The sequence below is a fragment of the Cinclus cinclus genome, chromosome 9, assembly GCF_963662255.1.
Source record: "Cinclus cinclus chromosome 9, bCinCin1.1, whole genome shotgun sequence".
Taxonomy (NCBI): Eukaryota; Metazoa; Chordata; class Aves; order Passeriformes; family Cinclidae; genus Cinclus; species Cinclus cinclus.
The window spans coordinates 20,059,039-20,081,721 of NC_085054.1; the positions used below are offsets into that span (position 1 = coordinate 20,059,039).

The 22,683-nt window shown below is 47.4% G+C and overlaps 1 protein-coding gene across 1 annotated transcript in view; it reads right to left on the bottom strand.

Annotated features, from left to right (window-relative positions):
• Positions 1-22,152, bottom strand: part of SLC12A8 (solute carrier family 12 member 8) — a 45,870-nt gene extending 23,718 nt beyond the window's left edge. Inside the window, exons 1-4 of the mRNA XM_062498417.1 lie at positions 22,084-22,152; positions 21,149-21,295; positions 18,096-18,287; positions 15,722-15,953 (exon numbers count right to left, since the gene is read on the bottom strand). Of these exons, the coding sequence (XP_062354401.1) occupies positions 15,722-15,953; positions 18,096-18,287; positions 21,149-21,295; positions 22,084-22,152 (640 nt within the window). The remainder of the gene's footprint in view (positions 1-15,721; positions 15,954-18,095; positions 18,288-21,148; positions 21,296-22,083) is intronic.
• Positions 22,153-22,683: the final 531 nt, after the last annotated feature.

A 22,683-nucleotide genomic window follows, 5' to 3' on the forward strand; every position in this document is an offset into this window, starting at 1 on the left:
GCAGGGGCTGCTTCCAAGGACCATCTGACAGGATGAACATCAACTGATATGGTGGGGGAGGAGGCAGAAAGCAGGGTTTGCACTCCTGCCCCATCTTTATAAGGTCATGCACACACAAGTTTTGCTTTCCAAACAAGTTCTACGGAAAATGAGGGAGAGGGGAAAGCCACGGGTGGGATACCAATGTCATGCACCTGGAGGTATGGAGGTGTAATGGAGGATCCTACTCCCTCACTGCACACTTGAAGGATGGCTCAAATTCTTCCACAAACCTCAATTTGTCAGGAAGGGTTAAACCTGACAGCTGGCATGCAAGGCATTAATTGGGAAAGGTTTTAGATGCTTATAGACAGAAAAGATAACTCACGAAAGCAGGTTAAGGAATTAATGGGTTTGACCATTAAATAATAATTTCCTTTTTAACAGGCAACACTGTTTTTTAATGGAGTATCTTAGTGTATGGAAACTTCTCTTCCCCTGTCAGTAATCCAAATTCTCATGCCAGCTGGGGGTGGAAGGTGAGCAAAGTCGGTTCCTTTTTTTCTCCTGCCACTACAATCTATTTCCACAAGACATGTGACTACAATAATGTGAATTTTCTCCTTAGCAGGCAGGATGTTGTTTATGGCTGCACAGGGTGATGACCAAAAATTTTAAAAAGACTCCATCAAAGCTGTCCCATGTCTCAAAGACAACATTAATGATGTTTGGACAATAGATTAAACCAGAACATTAAATCAGAGCTCCGAGCACAAGACAGATCCATTTAAGGTCTCAGAATATAACTAACCACAGAGCTTTGAAGTTTTCACAGAAAAACCCTATAGATAATCAGAAGTTTCCTACTACATCTGCATTCATTGTGTTGCCCAAACATGGGTGGAAACACACTGATAGAAGAGGTCTCCTGCTGCTAGGCTTTGCAAAAGCACTAGCTCTCTTCACTAGGAACAAATCCCAGATGAGATTTACTGGGAACAAACTCAGCACAACACACTGACCTCTGGACCTCACAGATGTCTGCAGAAAGTTCAGTTTCTGGAGAAATAGAGGGGGAATTTGTGTAGGCTGTATGTTCCTGTAAGTCCAGACCTGGGTGGCTTCAAGCAGAATTGATGCTCATGACAGCACAGTACATGGCCTGTCTGCAGAGCACCCACCAAACTGCTTGAGAGAAATGTTGGTCCTTTTCACCAAGTATGTGCTACTCATAGAAATGTTAATCTTTCATTTAAAAAGTGAACAAGATACTCATCTCACCCCACAAAGGTGTGCAGACTTTCTCCAAACAGAGCTTTGAAGCAGCAGCATCAAATACATCTATGCCACTTGACAAAAATTTGTGCCACTGATTCATAAAACTCACTCTAGAGTGAAGCAAACTCTAGCCTCTCTTGATGGTTTACTCTCACATACTCCTATCATTCAGGTTTTCCTTAATCACAAATTCTCCTTTTCACATCACTTGCCCAGTTTGTAGAGGTCATCTTAAATCCTGACCCTCTCTGCCAAGCTGCTGTGAGCTCTTCCCAGCTGGGGGTCATCTTCAGATTGAATCTGCACATTCCCTTTTCCATCATCCAGGAAGTTAAGAAAAGTACCAAATAACATCAAACCTAAACTTACTAATGCAGAACCTCACCAGGCGCAGTGTCCTGCTTTGTAAGTAAACCATCTCCAACTGGGATTTTCCCATGGTGTTTTGGGGCTATGTTATTCAAATGAGGCACTTTGGGTGCCTTCTGTTTCCTTCCTCATACAAAAGGCCAAGTGTACTGGCCAGTGAACAGCCAGACTACGTTGGTATGTGGTATGGTATGGTCTGTGGTATGGTTTTTGCCTTATTATGGCCACACACTGACCCTGAGACCCATGAGTCTAATGTCTGACCTGCACCTGTGTGCATCTGACCCCTATCAAGTGGAAATCCTCAGTGAAACAAACAAAAGGCCAAAGTCATGGCAGATGTCACTGGAACCACAGCAAACAGACATGGATTTGTTGAAAGAGCCACAGGATGTGCCTACAACTCTATCCCACCTCTGCTTCCTCTCCTCACAGCTCTGACAGGTGAGAGGCCATTCTACATTTCCCCTGTAGAGAGAACCAGGAACCTCCTTGACTAATCAAAGAGAAGTTAATCCAAGTGTTAGTTGTCATTGTACCCTCATTTCTCATTCAATCACTCTCCTCTGAAGCAGACCTCACATCCCGTTTGATCAGACTAGGATCTGCAGTCACCATCAGTTTAGGGGCACATGAGCATGGGGCTGAGGACAACATGCTGGAAGCATCTCCTGTCTGCTCTTGTGCCTGCAACCAGTGCAAGTCATTTGTGACCTTTCAGCTGTCATATTAATGCAACTAATTGCAGCTGACAGGGCAATTGGGCTGAAAATCATCCAAAACAGAATAGGAGTCAGCAACTGAGACCAATCAGTTAAACCAGCAGAGCCCTGGGTCAGTTGTTCACAGAGTCAATTATCCACATCCCATTGAAAGTGCACTTCAAAAGGACGAGCTTCCGAAGGAGGAGGGAAGGAAATGCGATAGGGTCTATATTTGGCACTCTGATCTTCAAACGAGGCAAGATCATTTTATACATTTTTTTCGTAAGGAGATCTTTTTCTCCAGTTTACTGCTGGGTACAAAGATCCAAACCAGATTCCTCCCTCCTTGCTCATTACATAATATTTGTCTGAAAAATTTTGCTTTCAATCAATGTATGCAACCCCACAGCCTCTAAATCCTGCCTTTAATGATCCTGCTCTCAGCTGGCTTGCAGAGGGCTGGAGCTGAAGTGCTATAAACAATCTTCCATGTGTCATGCTAGAAGAAAAGAATCCAGTTCCTTCTCTGTGCCGTGTCAGCCTTATGGGAAATGCACAATAAAGAGCAGTAGCAATTTATTTTCATCATTAGATACTCAATAAGTGGAAAGCAAATAATGCATTTCTCAAGTGGTTGAGCTGATCTAAATAAACAATAGGGAAAAAATTACTTAGAACAACATCTGAATTATTCCTATGATTCTTCACAAATCCAGTCCTTCCAGTTTCTCTTACTAAAGTGATGTAATAAACAGTAAAAACCACCTAGCACATTTGAAATGGAAGAGCTTTCAGGATGAGCATCCTCCATTCACCTGTGCAGGGGGACCACAGGATGCTGTACACCAGCCTGATGTAGCCAGAGGAGGAAGATGGTCAGAATTCTGATGTCTTTCCAGCCATCACAGACACCTGGGAGGAGGCACCAGCTTTTATCTGGTTGCCACTGCTGCATCCCCTCTCTTCCCCAGTGGATCTGGGCTTTTCTTGTACTTTCTTCCACTTCTCACCCTGTGGAAGCACATGAAAGCACGAGGTTTTGGCACTCAGGACTGCCCTTATGAGGGCAGCCCGTCCATGAAGCCCAGGGTTCCTAGAATGGGAACTCAGGTTGGAGAAGGGGCTCAAGGAAAAGCTGTGGTTACACAGGGTCAGGCCATTATGCAACAGCACAGAGCACAGCAGTGCTGCCAAGTTCCAGGCAACCTGGAGCTCATTACAGATTAGTTAAGTCTTGGCCAAATTCAATAAGCCTGTTCACAAGCTTAAGTAAAGCCTGGCACCAAGGCAGGGGCTAAATAGTGCAAAAATGGAAAACCACCTTAAGAAACAGCTCCCTGAAAACAGTCCCATATTGCACTCTGCTTGTGATTAGAGATTTTAATTACAGAGGTGAATGCTGAAGGCTTGAAATGGTGAGATTTTTTTCTTTTCCAAAATAAGTGAGCCTACACATTCCCTCCTGGAAGGTACTTGTTGAAATTTGCTTTCAGAGGAACAGCTGGAAGTGTTTGTCTTGCAGTACATTTCCCAGGTCTGACCTCAGCATTTTCAGGATCGTGTGTGATGTGTAAGACATGGAGTGCCAAAGAATAATTATATATCCTTGGCATAATTATCTCTGCTCTCTATCTTTTTCCCGTTTCTTCTTCCACCACTAAACCCTTCTGGCATAAGTTCTGAAATCCATTTGTTCTCCTTGGATGCCAGTCCAAGCATACACCCAGAACAAAGTCCTGGTGTGGGTGCTGGAGACATCTGGGCACACCACTGTGGAGAAAACAGAAATAGTCCTCACAGCCTGGTCCCACAGCTGCCATCCTCATCTGAACACACACCTCTGCATCAAGATAAAGTTTCACTCCTCACCAGCCACATGCTTACATTTTCCTCCTCCAAACTCTTAGTTAAGGGCAAATTACAAGTCCAGAACTGAGCTGTTGGCTCCCCCACAGGAAGCCAAGCCCCTTCAGGCTGGTAACTCTCAGAGGTTGTGGTCTATCAGGTGACTGTTGGGTGTCCTAAACCAAAGTAATTCCTATATAGATTGGAGTGCTCTACAGCAGGGAAGGAGTGAAATTCTCCCCCCCAAAAAAACCTGAAATACAAATTCTTTTCCTGCCTGTAGAATAAGCTCACCTGTAGTCTGGTGATGACCAAACTCCCCCAGACACACATATTACCTGTAGCTTACTATGCAAGAGCAGCATCTTCACTTGTCAAAGGAAAGTTAGGCATGCCTGGCTTAAATGAAGTAAAATTTGGGTGCCAAAGAACCACCAGCAATAGGTTTTTCAGCATCTCAGTGTGAAATTGCAGATACACAGGGTTAACCATCCACATGGGAAGTGTGGATGTGCAGAGATGGGTGCAAAACCACAAATGTTGCCAAAACCCCAAGAACTTTATCTTTGTGTTCCTCCCCCCACTCTATGCACACACTGAAATTTAACGTCAGGTAACAAACACCACAGGATCATTTGATGCAACAGCTCTGAAAGATGCTGTGCACCAACACAGCCATGTTCTGGGTGGCTCTGGATTTCCCCAGTGAAGTGCTGGATGTGCCCATAGATGACACGGGTCCAGCTGACCACAACCCCAGCCCTGCAGTGCTATACAGCACCCCCAGTGCACCTCTGCAGTGGATTGGCATAATCAATGAAGAGGGCACCACAGTCACAAATAACACTTGAATCACCTTTAACAACAGAACGAAAAATAAATCAATCAAAGCACTGTGCAGTCACAAGCCTCCACATCCCTTCATGCACACACCTGGCTTCCTGTGTTTGGGCTCATTTAACACCAGCATGAGCAATCACATTCCCAAGCTCTTCCAAGGCTGGGCTGTTTCCATAGCCATGCCTTCACAACTACCCAGCTCCCAATATTCTCACAATAGTTTTTCCCAGGCAAGTCCAACACTACCACTGCTTATCCTAGGCACTGCCCTGCTGCTGCCAGCCTGGTACAGGTCAGGTGCAGGCAGGAATGCATGACAAAAGAGTGGAAAGGTTGGGAAGGAAATCAGGCAAAGGGCAGTAATGTTGGAGGTGGAGAGAGGACAGTGTGGTGGTTTTCTCATCATACCAGTCTACTGCTAGCTGGCTGTGGGCTAGCACTCGACCTGTGGGATGCATGAACAGATTTTCACCAGGAAGTCCCAGTTCTCCAAGAGAATGGTGAGGGAACTGATGAGTCATGGAAGCAGAAGGTATTGAGTGGCAGAACCATGCAGACAAGAATAGAGAATAAACATGATCTCTGCTGAACTTGTACAGGAATACAAAAATGTTTTAACACCTTCCAGGACATCTCCTGCTTCACCTTTGGATAGACAGGTTTTGGCTGGAAGTCTGGGAAGAAGCAGAAGGAAAAGAAAAGAGCTGCAGGGGAGCAGAACTTGAGGAGATGGGACAAGCTGATGAGACTGATGCCTCTGTCTTCTGTCAGCTACTGATGGACTCACCTACACAGGGGACCATGTGCACCAAAGCCAGGTTTCCCTTTTCTGCAGCTCCAGTGCAATATGAGTCAGCATGGAGCAGTACACATTTCCTACAGGCCATGAGCACATCAGCTCCATGTTGGACTTGTGGGCAGCAGCACAGCTCCATAGCTGGAGATGGGGCATGTGCAGTCCAGCCCAGAAGTAGAAGAGCAAACACAGGATCATTCCCTCTCCATATGTCACAAATGATGTCATGACTCTGCTTCATCTCAGTCTTCAGGGCCACATCCTGCCTGCAAGCAGCTCCCACAGCCTCAGTATTTCTGCTTTAAGACTCCTAAACTAGGCAAGGGAAAAAATATAGAGGAATTTTTGTACTGAACACATGCAGGTCAATGATTACACAGTGATAAAAATGAAGCTATTATGCAATTAACACATCAGCATGTAGCCACACTGACAGCACAGAAAGGCTGCAGAGCATCTGCCTGAGCTGCCAGGGCACTGAGAGATGCAGGATGTGGGAGCTCCTCAGCTCCTGCTCTACCCCACCCAACCCATGTAGCTGTTGGCAGCCCTTAGCAAAAAGTATTGGGAAGAGGAGGTAAGAATGCAAAGGGATTCAATTGCCTCTGTAATTTCACCCCTAAATGCCAGTTAAACACCTTAACGATCAAAAGAGCTCAGAGTGACCACAGACTCCAAGCCACAGGGAGCAGAAGCAAAAGCAGCACCTCTGCCACTGCTGTGACCTCATAGGTCAGGACCAGCTGAAAATTGCCACAGTCAGCATCGCCCCACACCTCACAGCAAGTCAAAAGGGCCCTCAAAAGGGCCAAACCAAAGCTGAGCAGCAAGAGGCAGCCCAGGGTGGGGAGAGAAGCTCATTGCTATTTTTCCACTTGTGAACAAATAAGCTCATATTTTATCATCAGCACCAAGGAGATTGTTTCATGAACTGGGACAAACACCACACTTACGTTTCAAATTCGTCAGAGCTGCAAGTAGCAAAAAATAGACAGGTTTTAGTGGGAGAAAAGTTTGGCAAGAGTGTGGTGGGGAGGAAGGATTCGAGCAAATTTAAAGGAAGCAGGGAAGGAGTTCCCTTGGCCAGTACTTTCTCTGCACCCACAATAAAGCCGGCAAATCTAAAAAAGAGAGAGTATGTACAGTCTGTAATTGAAGGAGCGAAAGCCACAGTTAAAACAATCTAAAAAGGCCAAGCCCTGAGAAAGGCAACTCGAATCCCTTATCTTTTGATGGAAAAGAATGTGCTGCCCGAGATTAATGACGTGTTTACCCGAAAGGAAATCGCCGCCCTTCTGAAGCAGCGAGTGTTTGTTCCTCCCGAGTCCCTGTTTTCTGCTCCAGAGCTGATCTCCCAAACCCCCTGTTTAAAATCAACACACAATACAGCTTCCTGCTGCTGTGCGCTCCGGGGGATCCCACCGTGAACCCTCTCCCAAAAGCCACCCTCCACCGCACCCGTGCATCCCCACCAACAGCGGCAGAGACAAGCCCTGCGATGTTTAGATGTCACTCAAGGGGACAGGAGCAGCCCAGGGACGGGCAGCTGCCGGCGATCTTGCTGCAGGGCCATAAATCACCGCCCTGCATAAACCCCCCTCAGCCGAGCGCACAAATTAGCGAGCGCGGAGACTGACAGCGCTGTCGAGGGAAAGAACTCTGCGCGACCTCTGCTGAAGCTGCTCAGGGTCTCGGCAGCGAGAGCAGCACGATGCTGCTGCAGGATGCTTCTTGGAAAGAGGTTTGCCATCAGCCAGTGCAATGGTTGCTGTGTCAGAGGAGGCACGGGCGGACGCGGGATCTCTGCACTGAATACCTGCGAGCGGCCAGGACAGACCGGGGCAGAATTGCCAGGGCCGATCTGTTTGAGGAAACCCGAAAAATAAAAAAAAAAAAAAAAAAAAAAACAAAAAAAAAAAACCTACTCGGGGTCAACATCCCTTTAGGTGTTTATCCTCTTAGGTACCTGCACCCTCATCTCCTCGTGAAGCGTCCCAGCCATGAGAGCCATCAGAGCCCGAGCACCTCCTCTCCCTGAAGCCGAGGGACCTGCACTGCTGGGTGCTGGCCAACAGCTAAAAATAGCATAGAAGGCAGAATAAACACAGGGAGCTGCTTAAATCTGTCTCCGAGGTTTGTCTTTAGCTAATGGAGCGGTTTTCGTTTGCAGGATACTGTCACCTCTCTCGGATCAGGAGGCAGCCTCCGCTCCCCCCAGCCGCACCACATCCCCTGCAGGACTGCACGGGGTGGAAGGAAATGCTAATTTCTGCCAACTCCCCATGCGCCTGCTTTATCTCTGCCTCAGCTTCTCGGGAAAGTGGAAAACCACGAACGTACACAAGAGCACACTGGGAGCCTGCAAGGGCAGCTCGTCATCACGAAAGCACTGCTTAAATAAAGCAAAACTTAGGAATGTGCCCGTGGAAGTAGCTAGTAGAGATGTTCGGCACTTAGTCTGTCTCTACAGGTTGGTGGGGCTTAATAATTAAAAAATAAATAAATAAATAAAAAGCCCAACTAATGAACATTTTCTGCAGTTAGAAACTCTGAAATTCTGGTTAGGAGGAAAAAAAAGTAAGAGATTTTAACACAGGTGTTTCAACTTTTTAAATTCTTCTTATGTTTTGCATTATTTAATGCTAAGCACTAGACTTGCTCTAATATATAAATCCTTCCATTACTATTTGATTTTTTTGATGTGGTATTTTCAGCCTGGCATGTTCAGTGGTATTCAAACCAGCTGGCGAAAATTATTTTATTCATTGCAAAGAGGACAAAAAGTACAGTGTCCCTTGCTCCATCCTTCATCTAGGAAAATAATTTTCATCAATGGGGTATCATTATCAATTACAGAATGGTATTTCTTGGAAGTCATGCCCAGAGTGCCCAGCTGTGGAAGGCTCTGCAGATCTTCTGCAGTGAAAAGTCCCAGGCTTGAGAGATCAGAATTCAGGCTGAGTCAAGGCATAACAATTGGAGGAAAATGGGTGGCAGTTCAGTGGTGAAGACATACATCCTTTGGACTCCTCAGAGTGACCTCCCCTCCATCTTGGAGCTACCCCTTGTGTTGTTTGGGACAAAACCCAATCCACGCTGATCAAATCCCCATCTTTCAAAGGAAAGATTATGAAACTTAATCCACCAGATCCTGCCATGAGTCTTCTGCCATCTTCATGACTACAGCATCCCATACTCCCAGGTTCCCACAATAAATTAGGGATATATTATCCATATGACAATAGTACTTCAAAAGAAAATTATTCCTTCTGTTGACTCTTTGATTTTATGTCTAAAATGATAGTTTGTTTTTGTTTCTGGAAGGTTTTCATTATCTTTTATACACAACACACACACAGCTACAGCCTTGAGTCTGGCTTCAGAATGCAAATCAAACCAAACAGTGTTTGATTTTGGAAAGGTTGAGCAAGATGTTGCCACTTAAAAGGATTTTTTTTTTTTTTGCTTGCTTGTTTGAAACTATTAATTGAATTCTGTATAACGGAATATATTTTCCCTACAAAAATCAATTTTTCAATGGATACATTTCCTCCTCTGAGCAAAAAAGAAAACCAGAAAGAAACACTGAGCCACCATCCCTGTTAGTGAAGGTAAACCAGGATAAAATCCCTTCCTTACAGACAAAAAAGGTCAAAAATAGTTAACACAAGCCAGGAAAAAGGATGAATAGTAGAAGGACCTATTTCTCATACAAAGTTTTCTCTTTAGCTTAGGAGAGAGAGGAATGTAAACTAGAAGTGAAGTGGCTGGAGGAAGAATCTAATATAGAGAAATTATCTTAATAAATTAAATCCCTAAATAAAGAAAGCTGATTCAGGGCACAGCTGAACTGTGACTGGAATGAAACTGGGGGAATGAAAAAATAGGAAGTAAAATATCTCCATCATTTGAAATCTATTATATGGTGGTACCAAAAAAAAAAAAAAAAAAGACCAAAAATATCAATGCAATTAAATAAAGCTGTCCCATCTAAACACAGCAATGGGGAGTGAGGGAGAGACTGTGGGATGATACGTATCTTCCTCAAACCAGTCAGCTTTATTAGTTTTCTAGCATTAAACAAGTTGCTGCTAAAGGAGAGCCTGCACAGGAGGTTTTATGGGAGGAATGGATGGGGAAAGTCCATGTGAAGGCAAAGTCTAGCAGGGAGCAAAGCCAGCCAAGGTATTTCAGAATTTATTTACAAGTTCTAGGAAGATGACCTTAGCATTGCTTTGCAGGGAAACAGCAAAGAAATTAAAAGTTAAATCCATGTGTACAAAACCTCCTGTGTACATAATCAGGAAATCTATTACCTACTGAGAAAGTTTAAACCTGTGACAACCTCAGCAAACTCTCTCCTGGCTCCAGGAATGGACCTGGGCCAGCCAGTGCCTGACAGCACCACTCAGTGGCTCATTTTAGGGTTTCAAGGGAGGCCAGGACCCTCCCCATCTTCAGCAGCATGTGGCAGAGGGCTGCTCACTCCCGTGGCGTGCTCGCTCCCAGACTGAAGAAGAGCACCAGAGGTCGTCCAAGCAAGGTAGTTTAATGCAGAGAGGAAGGACACCAGATTGTGCCAAATCCCCAAGAGACCCAAAGCAGTGGGTTTAGGCTGCAGGAAGAGGGGGTTAGCCTGGGTTAGCTGGGACCAGGGCAGAGTCGCCAAGGATGTAGCAAAGGATCCATCACTGGAAATTTTTAGGAGCAGATTGGATGCGCGTGGCATCCATCCCCAGTGCAGCCCAGAGGTGCAGGAGGGGGGGGGGACCCACAGAGCCATCCTCCCCTCTTTACCCACCTCCTGGGAGATGCCTCGGGGCTCAGGAATCCTGCCTGGTCTCGGCAGAGCAGGGACACAGGGATGCCAGTCCCAGCCCTGGGGTGCAGCAGCTGTGCTGACACCTGAGCATCTGCCAGCAATTGAGACTGCTGCTCCTCAGCGCAGTCCTACTGCTGGGTGTCCTCCAGCAAGGAAACACCGTGAAAATTCTACCTACAATCAGGGCAGCAGAGTCACATCTCAACCTAACTGGTTTGTTTTTTTCTTCTAAATAAACTGCTTTAAATACCTACTTCAGAGAACCTGGACAGAGTGGTGTAGCTTTCCTCTCACTATCTAAATAAGGCCTCTAACAATGTTATCACTTTCCAAAACACATCTATCCCCCAGCTCCTAGCCCAGACAATTGGCAGGTAACCAGTTAATAAATGTCTTCGCCAGACTGTTGAATAGGCTGGCCCCGACTCAAGAGTGATGTCAGGGCCATTCAATGCACTATAATTGGAAAAACCTGGGAAAAGCAATCCCATGTTTTTTAATAAATAAAGAGTGCATTAGCAGCCTCCTGCCTTTATTCACCACGGTGTGTACCTTGTTCAGTAGCAAAGTGGGATTTTATTTTTTTTCTGCCACTGTTTGCACAGTGATTTCTACTTGGGATTTGATGCCAGTTTCCAGATGTGTCTCAGGCCAGGAAGTCAACAATCAGTCTGGATAAAGCCTCTGGGATCTGCTGCAGATCATCTTTTGATACACACATCCTTCCTGCACCCTCTCTTATGATATTGGGGCACACCCTTGGTGCCCAAAAATAAAATAAAACAACCCAGAGCCAAGCAGAAGCCCATGACTAGGATGCTTTGAACACTTTCCTATTCAATCTGTGGGAATATTTTTAATTAATTCAGTCTATCAAAACCCCCAGAGGCAGAATTTGAGGGGTCTTTATAACACCAGAGTGTCTATATACATAAATCACTTCAACAATTGCAGGTTCCCTGTCTGCTGGAGCAGCTCCAGGCAAACTCATTTCCCGCAGATCCTCAGCAGTGGTACCCACAGGACAGCATCAACTCCCCAGCTCAGCCATAGAACATTGGAGGGGGATGAATCCTCCAAAGCACTTGTCCTCAGAGGAATAAATGCAGATGATAAATTAGTTTTCTGGGCTCTGTGCGAGCAGCTTTGGGAAGCTGAAAGCCAAGTGGGTGACATAAAGGATGTGGTTTGCATGGAAAATAATCCTAAGCAGAAGCGCCCTGACAGCAATATGCTTTTCAAACCTCCCTGCATCCCTGAGAAATGAAGTACCCAGATTTCCCAGCCTGAGGAGAGGGGTTTAGCCTCACATGGCCAAACTCCATGCTCACCCCAGCCACGTGGTACCATCTGCTGCAGGACAGGGGAATCCCAGCCCAAGGGGACACAATTACTGAATTACTAACAAGATAATTTATTTTTTCCCCTAACAGGCATTTAAGAGGCTGTTGTTGGGCCTCTTTCGCTGACATTGTGATTCCTTTCATCTCCCCATCAAAGCACAACCAAATTAACACCAGCCCTCCTCCCAGAGATCGTCTCCCCAAGAGCTCCCACAGCCTCTCTGCTTCCACAGGGCACCTGGGAGCCACTGCCAAAACAGGAAAGCAGGCGCCTAATTGAAAGGGAGTATTTGGGAGTCACCCTACACAAAAATTAGCAGAGATATGCTAGGAAAATAAAATAGTGGGCATTAACGGATGGCTTATCATCTTTTTTCCGTGACTCTAAAGTTCAGGATGTGAAAAGGCTAAAAAGTTTCACATACTGTTCTGAGGAGCTGGTCAGGGAGAGGAGCATCCCCTCCTCTACTTTCACAGCTCCTCCCAAAATAACTCACGTTGATTTTGAGGTATGGACCTCTATCATTAAAATACAGACATACACAAGCTAAAATAACCCTGCATTGTTATGATGAAAATTTGTAGCAAGTGCTGGGACTTGGGGATGGGTTGAGAAGTCAAGCGCTGACTGATTTCAATGTACCTGTGTTAGGTTTGCTAAAAACACTAACCTGTGCCTAGGGAGAAAGGGAATAGGGACATCTCCTGTCTGAAGGAAGGAGCAATGGGGTCTCTGTTTCTGAAGAAGGGACTGAATTTTAAGTTGAGTGGCCAGAGACAGCTCAAGGAGGCTGGTTTTCAGACAGAACAGGGAGCCCCTCTCCTCACTACCCACCCTTGGCAGAGATCCTAGCCTGGGACTGTGACCAAGCCCCAGGGGAAGTGCCATCTGAAGCCAAGGAAGGATTTAGGATTAACTCCAAAAAATCATTGAGTCCCACCCCACCCTGCAGGAAGCCTGTGGAAAGGAGCAAAAGCCCTGGGAGCCAGGCAAAGGGACAGGGTAGCCTGGCAGCAAGCAGGCTGGCAGGTCCAGAGGGGTCAGCAGCATCTGGGCAAGTGACCCAGAGCAGTCCCTGTCTGCTGGAGCCTCTCAGCTCCTCCAGTCCCAGCTCCTGCCTGCAGGAGCCCAGCTGGCTCTTGGAGCAGCATCGAGCCACAGCAAGAGAGGAAAAAAAAAAGGAGAAAGAGCAGCAGGAAGCCCTGCTGAGAAGCCCCCTTTTGTGTAAACATGCTCCATCCTCAGACTAAAAATAAAGGCAAACCACAGGAAGGGAGTGAGTGCTTGGACAATATCCGATTTGGTGTGTGCCTGGGTGTGAGCTGCAGGAATGGGGAGAAGAGCAGGGGACTCCACCCAGCACAACCACACAAAGACAGCCAGTTAAGACCTTCAAGATGGACAGGCATTCCTGGAGATTATTTGAGTTCAAGCAACTGCTGCTTGGCAGATGTGCAGTCCTTTGGTATGTGCGCAGCACTTGGAAATGTTAAGTGAGGGGAAAGGCTGCCGTGGCAGAAAAGGCAGGATGACTGCACAAGGCCCGTTTTACAGGGTCAGAGACCGAGACCCAAGGCTGTGAACTGAAACCCCATAAACCTGCCATAAAACAAGGACACGACCCAGGCAAGCTGTCAGCTACAATCCAGCTCAGAGCTCCAGCCTCAAAAATCACCTCTCCCTGCACGCTGCCTTTGCATCTCGGTTCCTGCTGCAGCCACAGAACCTATTTTAGAGCAACTGCACACTCCTGAGGGCTGTGGAGAGCTGATCAGAAGAACTCCCACCCCAAAGGGGTCTCAAATGCTTCCCCTGCTGCTGGGCTTTGATGCACCCTGCCATTGCCATCAGCTGGCTCTGGAGGCTGGAGCTGCAGCACCGCCTGCGTGTCCCACCTGCAGGCTCCTTGCAGGAGGGATGCTTTGCTGGTGGGTGCCATCCCGGGAAGCCGGCATCCCTCCACCCATCCATGCGGCGCAGAAAGCGGGCGGCACAGCGTGGGGAGGCTCCTTGGAGCCCAGCGCTCACCCTTGGTGCTGACACACCACTCAGAGGCCTTCTGGGGAAATGCAGGGCTTGGGAGGATTCCTCCCCGCCCAGGCTGGAAGGAAACCGCAGTCTCACAGGGAAGCGCCTGTGGAAGCAGTGGAACCCCGGGTGTCCCCTGCCAGCCGCAGGTCCCACCCCAGGGCAGCGCTGCTCCGGGGCTCTGGGTTTGGATCCGGCCACCACCAGCCCTATGTCCTTCCATGCACTGGAAGTCCTCCTCTCTTTACTCAGCCGCGGCTAAACTGCAGCATCTGCAATGCTCAGCCACCTCATTTCCCTTCCTTTCTCTGTTTTCTGTCAGAAGAAAACGGCAGTGCTCGGCAGTGGAGGAAATGATAGACAGCTATGTTGGCTTCCTCTTGGGCATTTTTCCTGCTGATGTTTATATTCCTTTAAATCTTGCCTCCTGGTCCTATGATCACTTTCCTACAGTCTCGCCTCGAGTATTCATTTTTCTCTACTATTAGAAAGGTCTACTGCAAGCACAACAGAAATATAACACACTCCCCCCCAGCCCCGTTTCCTCTAGAAAACAGCTTCCTATGAAACCCAGATGTTTGTAGCAGGTCACTGGCTTTCTCTGCAAAACACACCGCAGCAACACACACAACTGTCCTTGCTTCATTCTCATTTACAAGTATTGCTGAGACTTTGACAGGCTCTCATTTGGGGCATTTCCTACACGCTAAATAAAAAGTGTAAATGCCTTTCCATAAGGCTCTGTCTGACAGGCGAGCAGCTGCTTCTGTCCCCATGCCACCTTCCTCGCACGCCACAAAATAAAACAGCAGCACGAATGACGCTTGTGCCATCGGTGCTATGAGTACCCATATGACACCTCCTGCCACCCAGCCCAGCAGCTGAATCACAGCTGTCAGTGAAAACTGAAGATCTTTCCTTAAACTCACTTTAGTGGGTCACTTGCAAGCCCCTCAGGGCGCTGCTGGACACAGAGGAAGCCAAGAAAAAGGTGACACCTTCTGTTTACTCAGCTAATTACACTTCATTACGGCTGGAGCAGCTGCGGCGCCCTGAGATGTGTTTCAGCAAACAGACAGAAGAAAGGGAACAGGACTTGGTGTGAGCAGGGCTGCAGGTGGGAGCCCTGAACCTCTCCCTTGCCTGAGCTGGAGCTGTCACTGCAGGCTGAACTCATTCTGGGAAAAGTTAACAGGAGAGCTTCCACCCGTGGGTTCTTGAAACCCCAGCAGTCACCTGCCCTCTGCCAGCTCCCTCCTCAGATCCCCAGCACAGCCCTGGGCAGCAGACCTAGAAGAGTGACCCACAGCCAGGCTCTAAGTGACCTCAGAGGTCTCTGGACAACATCTCCATAGCTCAAATTCACAATCCCCCATTTTCACGGGCACAATGCCGAGTTAGGCAGCAGGTTTCAAAGAACACTGCAAACACAGATGCTCTGTGTTGTTAGAAAACCTCCAAGTGAAACATAACAGGAGCACAAATTGAGACCTCAATCCTTGGGGTTAAATACCTAAATTAATAAGGAATCTTCAGTCATGCTCTGGAAACACTCCTTGCAAAATTATGGGTCGTCTCTAAAAGGACAGAGGACACATCTGGAAGCTCTGAACTCTACCACTGTCCAAGTGAGTGTCACTCCACAAACACAGCTAAGGAGAAAACCCCAGGGAGCTAATGCCTGCTGACATCAATGCAATGAACCTGCAGTTTTACCTGGATCAAGATGTGTAAAGGACCCAATGACAAAGTCCAGCGTTGAGACAGCCAGCAGGAAGAGCAGCAGGAGCTGGAGCCTGATGATCCACTTCACCCCAGCCAGATTGATTCCCAGCAGGCCAAGCAGGACAGCCAGGGAGATGCCACGCACTGCCCAGATGTTGCTGAGGCTCAGGACACCTGCAATGGACTCTGCAAAGCCAGTGATGTACATGGCACCTGCAACACACTGAGGGACACAGCTCTGAGTGCCCTGCAGGAGAAAAAGGGATCCCCATCCATAGTTCCCATGCCAGGCTGTGGGGCTCTCTGTTCAGACAGATAGACAGACAGACAGACAGACAGACATTTGCAGTCACAGTAGAACCTTTAATGTTACTCTGGCCTGCAGGGACTGGACCTTATTGCTGTGAGACAGCACACTGCCCAGGCAAACAGGGAAGGCTGGCTGCTAGGGCCAGCAGCCCAGATGTTCCACTGCCACCTCTCCCTCTATTAACACTCCAGGAGAAACCACACGGGCTTCTCTGAGAGAGAAAAGGATGAGTCAACTTGTATGTTTCTTCCCTTCTTCTGTTTCTCTGGAGGAAAAGGTCCCAGTTAACACCTGACTGAAGAACAGCAGTTTGTTTCCCCTTCACTGCCTCCCGGGGGTTATTTTTAACTCGGTGTTTAGTTTGGATGCAAACTCTGATGTTTCACCGGCTCCCCACCTCGCTGCTGGAATGGAGCCTGTACTTTGGAGGAGAGAACACTGTGTGAGCTGTGCCTCCTTGAGCTCCCAGAAAAGCTGCCTGTTTGCCTTGCAGCAGGACAGGACACACACTCTGCCCCAGGTGGCTGAGAGCCTGTAGGACAGGACATCTGCAGCACAGGCTCAAGCCTCAAACACCCAACACTGCTCCACTGAGAGTGTTCAGGACAACCTGGCTCATGCCCAGGAGCTACAGGATTTATGTGGTTTTCAGCAAGGCAGATGACATTCAGATGTTCAGACTTGGATACACACAACTTGGAGATCCTGGAAGATTCACTTCCATCACAGGCAGACACCTAGATCAGGGGAACTACACCCTGAGAGTCTTTCTCTGCAGCATGTGGCCAGCCATTCCCCACTCGCCCCAGTCAGAGCAGGGAACAGGGAGTACCCCATTTCTGGCAGCAGTTGTCTTATGACAGAGGACAGATGCTCAGCACTCCCTGAGCATCCTGTAGCAGAGGATCAGCCTGCAGCTGGTGCAGAGCACACTGGGCAGAAAGCACAGCTGAGAAAGGAAAGGCATCAGCAGCTTTCAGGAGCAGGCAAAGAGATTTTAAGCGAGTTGCCAGCTCCCAGCCTGCAGCCCCTGTGCACACGGGATGCCAAGGCAGGGGCCAGGGCTGCTGCAGCCCAGCTTTTACAACCCTCAGGACAGGCTGCAACCTGATTGCTTTCCCAGATGGGGTCCTCTCAGAGAGCAGGAGTGGAAAATATGACAGGAAGGATTCTCATGTGTGGCCCATTTCCATATCTTGGCTTGTAACTGGGTTCAGTTCATATTTTATGGACACTTGCTTTTAATCTGGAGTGAAAGGAGAAGAGGGGATTATTTTTGGTTTGGGGGCTGTTAAGGGGTTTTGGAGATTGCTGTAAGCCAGTCAGTTAAAAACAAACCTCCATAAAAATGCTTCTCTGCTCACCACATTTTATACTGTTCGTAACATCTTTATGGGGGGAGAGGGTTAAATTACTGCAGGTTTAAGTGATTTATTTCAATTCTTTTTGTATACTACTTGTGTATTTTTGTGCTTCACCACCACAACAGCTCCTTGTGACCTTTCAGAAAATCCAGAACTGTGACTTTTGGCTCACAAGAAGTCAATTAGCTGTGGCCCTTACCCCTGCCCAGCTCTCCTCCCACACCAGCTCCACTTCTGCTGGCTCCCACTGAGAAGCAGCCGAGGCTTGCCCAATCCCTAAGGTTATGTGGAGCACGCCAAGGCCAACCTGCCAGTCCACAGCCATTCACTGAACTTTGCTTGGCCACCCTGACCTCTCCTGCTTCATTTAATTTCAGTCTCCCGCCAGCAAGGGCATGTCCGGGCAATGGGGGTAATTTGGGATGGGAGGACGTGTTCTGCATGGCTTGTCCAGACACTCAGCTCCTCCACCAGGGTGACCCATGCCAGGCAGCACATTGCCAAGCACAGGCTTGCTCCTGGGGAGCAGCGTGGGGCTGAGTGCTCCCTGTGGTGCTCTCCCATGCTGTCCAGCACAGTGCAGCATTACTCAGATTTTACTTGAAACATTACTTTCTGCAGCAGGACAGCACAAGATTAATATCTGCATTGCAATGCTTCCAAATTTTCTTTGAATAACTTTTAAAATTACCTGACCAAAAATGTAAAGGATGCCAATGGTGCCCCCTACTTGACCTCCAAGGACTGTAGAAATCATGGAGTAGACTCCTCCACTTCCAATGCTGCACTTCTCACACACCCCAATTCCAGATAAGACTGTCACCAGGGCAACCAGAATGACAAAGGACACCAGAAACATGCCCATTACAATGCCAGTGTTTCCCTGGAATGAAAAAAAAAATCAAATAAAGATTAATTCACACCAATCTGCTGGGGCAGAATAAGAACCTCCCCACTTCTAGTCACCAGTGAGCTATGAATCTGGAGTCATTACAGATTGAAAGAAGCACTCAGAGACACCCCTACTTGTCTAATTAATGTAATGGATTGCCAAATTTAAAGCCTTTATTAGAACCCATTTGATGAGAACCTGTCTTGTCCTTGAGCCTGGGGCTGGGCAGACCTTTGCATGAGCAGGTTCTGCTCTGTCAATGGGCTCCTCCATGAATCACTGATTTTGTCCTCCCGTTTAAAAGGAATGAGGTCAAGCAATGATTCAGCCACCATAGTCAGGGGATCACTGCCTGTCTGCACAGTTTAGAATGACATGCCTTAAAAGAAAACACAACCAAAACACTTTCAAATAACAAAAAGTAGTTTCAAAATTGAACCCCTGGGATTTACAACGACTGATTTATTAACAGTATCACGCTTGCATTTTAATGTTTTCAGAACATCTACCTTTGAAAGCTCTGATCCTTCCAAACAATGAGATCCCAAAGAACAAAATCCCAAAGGCAACACAGCGTGGAAGATAAATAACACTCCCATAAAGCAGCGTGCACCAGCCCTTATCTGCGGGGTGTACCCAGAGTGGCAGGTGGCTCTCGCCCTGCCTGGACTCGGGGGACTTTCTGCACAGGATTCAGACCCATGGAAAAAAAAACAAACCTTCCTGCTTGGGGCAGAGCGAGGGCCCCAGGAGGAGCTGCTGCAGCCACCACAGTCTCACTGTGGGGTGAAGAGAAAAACCTCTGAACAAACACAGCTGCAGGGCCCCGGTGGCCACTTTAAGGAGCAGCACGACCCCTTTTTTGGGGTTCAGTTTGCCATTCACAGTCAGAGTTTCAGAAAGAGGAGGTGCTTAATACCTCCAAAAGAATTTAAGAGCACTTTCTGAACTCACGATCTTCCCACTCTCTCGCACATGGCTGTAATTTATTTTCCAGGGTCAGGAGTTTTCCCTTGTGCTCTAGCCCACCTTCCCCTGCTGACAAATCGCTCAGGCCAGTGCACAGCAATCAGAAGTCTCCTCCAGTGCCCAGAGCTTTGTTAACATCTGCTTTCCCTTCCTTTTACTCATATTCCAGGCCACGTCCACATCCCCTTTTTCCAACCTTGCTCCAGCAATGCTCATCTCTGAGGTCACACTAGCCATGATGGGGTTTTTATCACCAGCACTAAAAACCTGCTTCCCTGCTCTGGGGTTGGTTGAAATACCAGATTTTTTTCCTTTTCTCTTTTTTTGTCAAAAAACAGCAACATATCCAGGATGTTGCTATCATCATAAAATCCTATTTTGGTTCAGCATCCTGCTGCCTTTGACAGGGGTGTTATCTGGTCAGTGGGGAACAGAGCCAAGGCTTGCTATAAACACAGCTGTGGTTGGGTCAGCACCACAGCCCACTCCAATTCCATACTTCTTTTTAAAAGGACAATTGTTCTTTTCCTTCAGCTTCTTACTCCAGATTAAATGGTTAATAAACATGATATGCTTCACTCAAAAAAAAAAAATTAAAAAAACAACCAAAAAAAAAAACCCATATGCAAACATTCATTTAGCCTTGGGCTTTTTCCAGAAAGGTGGTACCAGGCTATGACAGCAGTTAATGGGCAATCCAATGGCTCCTACAGAAGAAAGGGTTAACACTAAGACCGAGGGGGAATGCTGGACTCACAGCAACAATAGCAAACAGTGAAAGTGTGAAGAAAGAGCCCCCATTAAACACTGATGCTTATTTATGCATGCATGCTGGAAGGGGTTAGTGCAACAGCAATCCCTGTTGAACATTTCAGCAAGATTAGGTCCCCTGGAACTGCAAAGCTCCACCAGCCTCAGCTCCAGCTCTGGAAATTTATAGCAAAAGCCTGACTCTGGGAATAACTCGACATATGACTGTCCTCTGCCAGGGGAGCTCTGTGCCAGCCCTGACTTCTCCTCCCTTCCCTTTCATGCTAGCTTCCAGCTGGTTCGGTTTTTCTTTTATTTACTGGCTTTATTTATATTTGTGTTTGCTCCAGAAGTAATAACTTGCTTTCGAAGGAGATGTGGAGGAAATAAAATCAGAAGGAAGAGGAAGCTAAAAAATCATCCCAACCTCTCCACCACAACAACTTCAGCTCCCCTCAACACCTCCAGCAAAGCAATTTTCAGTACAGAGTGCAAGTGTCTTCCTGCTCCTTTTGGAAGGTGTCCACCATGTCTGTGACAAGAACTCTGCCTGAAGCTCAAATCCCACCCACCTCTGGGAAAGCTTTCCTTGTAAAGGGAAATTTTGAGGCATAATACAATGTTTTGCATCAGGAGGGGACAGTATTCCAGGCTCTGACCCTCAGTGAGCTACTATTAAGGACCCAGCAGTGATCCTTTGATAGCAATGACAATTTCACCTTACTGAAGATTCACCATTCAAAAATCAGGGACTCCATCACTGGCATGTTTGGAAGAGACCTACTTCAGTGGTGTTGGGAAGATGGATGAATGGCTATAACTTCTCTAGCTGAAAAGTGCTAATTTCTCCTCAACAATATAACACAAGTGTGTCCTGTTCATTGTCGAGGTTGGTTGTTGAGTTTTCCTTTCTCTTTATGAAAGCTAAGATAGGAAACTACTCACAAGGACCACTTCAGCTGCACATTTTAGTGGAACTTTTTGAAAAGCTACAAAATACCAGAGGGCCTGACCAACATCTATAACGAAGAGCATAGGATCCAAAACATTTGGGTGGTGATGGAGACATGAGGTAAGGAGGAAGCAGAGGAAAATGTCTATTCAAACATTAAACCAAGTCAGTACTCACTCACCACAAGCCATCCTGTCCTCAGGAAAAGAACCACTCCAAAAATGTTGATCATGCAGGAGGTGAAGACCCCATCCCATGTTCCAAAGAGCACTGGCTCCCATACAAACAGCTGGATCTTCCACCAGGGCTTAGTCTGTGTTTGAGATACCTAGGGAAAAGCAAAGCCTGGGGTTTACCTCTCATGTTTTATGGACAGGCTGCACAAGTGGTACTACAGCCAGCCACCAACAGGGGAATGGCCACCCCCAGCTGCAAAGACAGCCCTTTGCTGCAAGCTGTCCCTAAGGTGAAGGGCTGTCCAGGCTGCTGGGATGCCTGAGCCCTGAAAGAGAGGGCTCTCTACAATACCCTCGTTGTATTCTTGTAGGATAAGTAGCAACAGAACCCTACTGAGCCTTAGTGTATTAACCCCAATGCATGAACCAAAAACACCATTCAAGGATCCTTCACAGAGCCTGCAGCTACACACTTCTTGCTTCTGCTCCTGTCCCTTCCAAAAACTCCACCACGGCAAGCAGGGTCCTCAGTGCATGGGAGAAGTCCCTTAGAGGATATGATAAACCAGGCTGGACCAGCTTGGACCAACAGAGTAGGTTAAGATGGTCTTCCCTTCACAGTCATATCTGACCAGGACCCTCTGCTTCTCAAGGAGACATTGGACTCTGGGACTCGGGGCACGGTGATTTTCCAGTGTTGCTGGAACCAAGGTCTGAAACTACAGGGAAACTGCAGTTTTTTCCTATGGCAACTGCTTCCTCCTGCCCTCTGGAAATCAGGTGTCCTCTTTCCCTTTCTAAGTCATACGCCTCAGATTTACATAGCAAAATGAAGGGCAGTTTTGTTACTTTGGTCCTGTTCCCTTGCCACAGAGGTGACCAGGAGTGCAGAGGCCATGGAGGTAGAAATTTGGGAAAGGAAATGACATCTCTGACATACCTGCTGTGCTTCCTCATGGAAGAGCTCTTGGACATATCCCTCACTCCGGGCACCATCCCAGCTGAACATCGTCTCCTCCGCGTTCCCTCTGCCTGTCCCAAGCATGGCTCTAACACAACCACAGGAAAAGCCGCTCGGAGTGGAAGACCAGCTCAGTCAAACTCCTGCAGTGCTGGATCCTCCGTTGTAGAAGTTTCATGGTTTTATCCAGCTTTACTGTGAAAGCAGGACAGATGAAAGACACAACTGCTGCTTTCTTAGTCTGCCAAAGCACAAGGCCATTGTCCGCACAGTCAATAGCAGCTTGAAGCAGATGTTGAACAAGAGTGACACCACAGCAAGCAGAGAGCATTGCTCCCCCAGCACCCTCTCCAGCCCTGCTCCCAGCACAGGCTCCACAATCAGCCACACATTTAACAGCCCTTGGTAGCCTCTTCCAAATCTAACCCAAGCATCCTGTAGCACTGGCTCCACAGCTCCACAGTGTTGTCTGCAAAATGGATTTCCTCTCATTGGTTTTAAATCTGGTGCCTGTTAATGTCATTGCATGCTCCTGTGCTCCAGTGTCATAGGACACATGGATTATTCACTTCCCAGCAC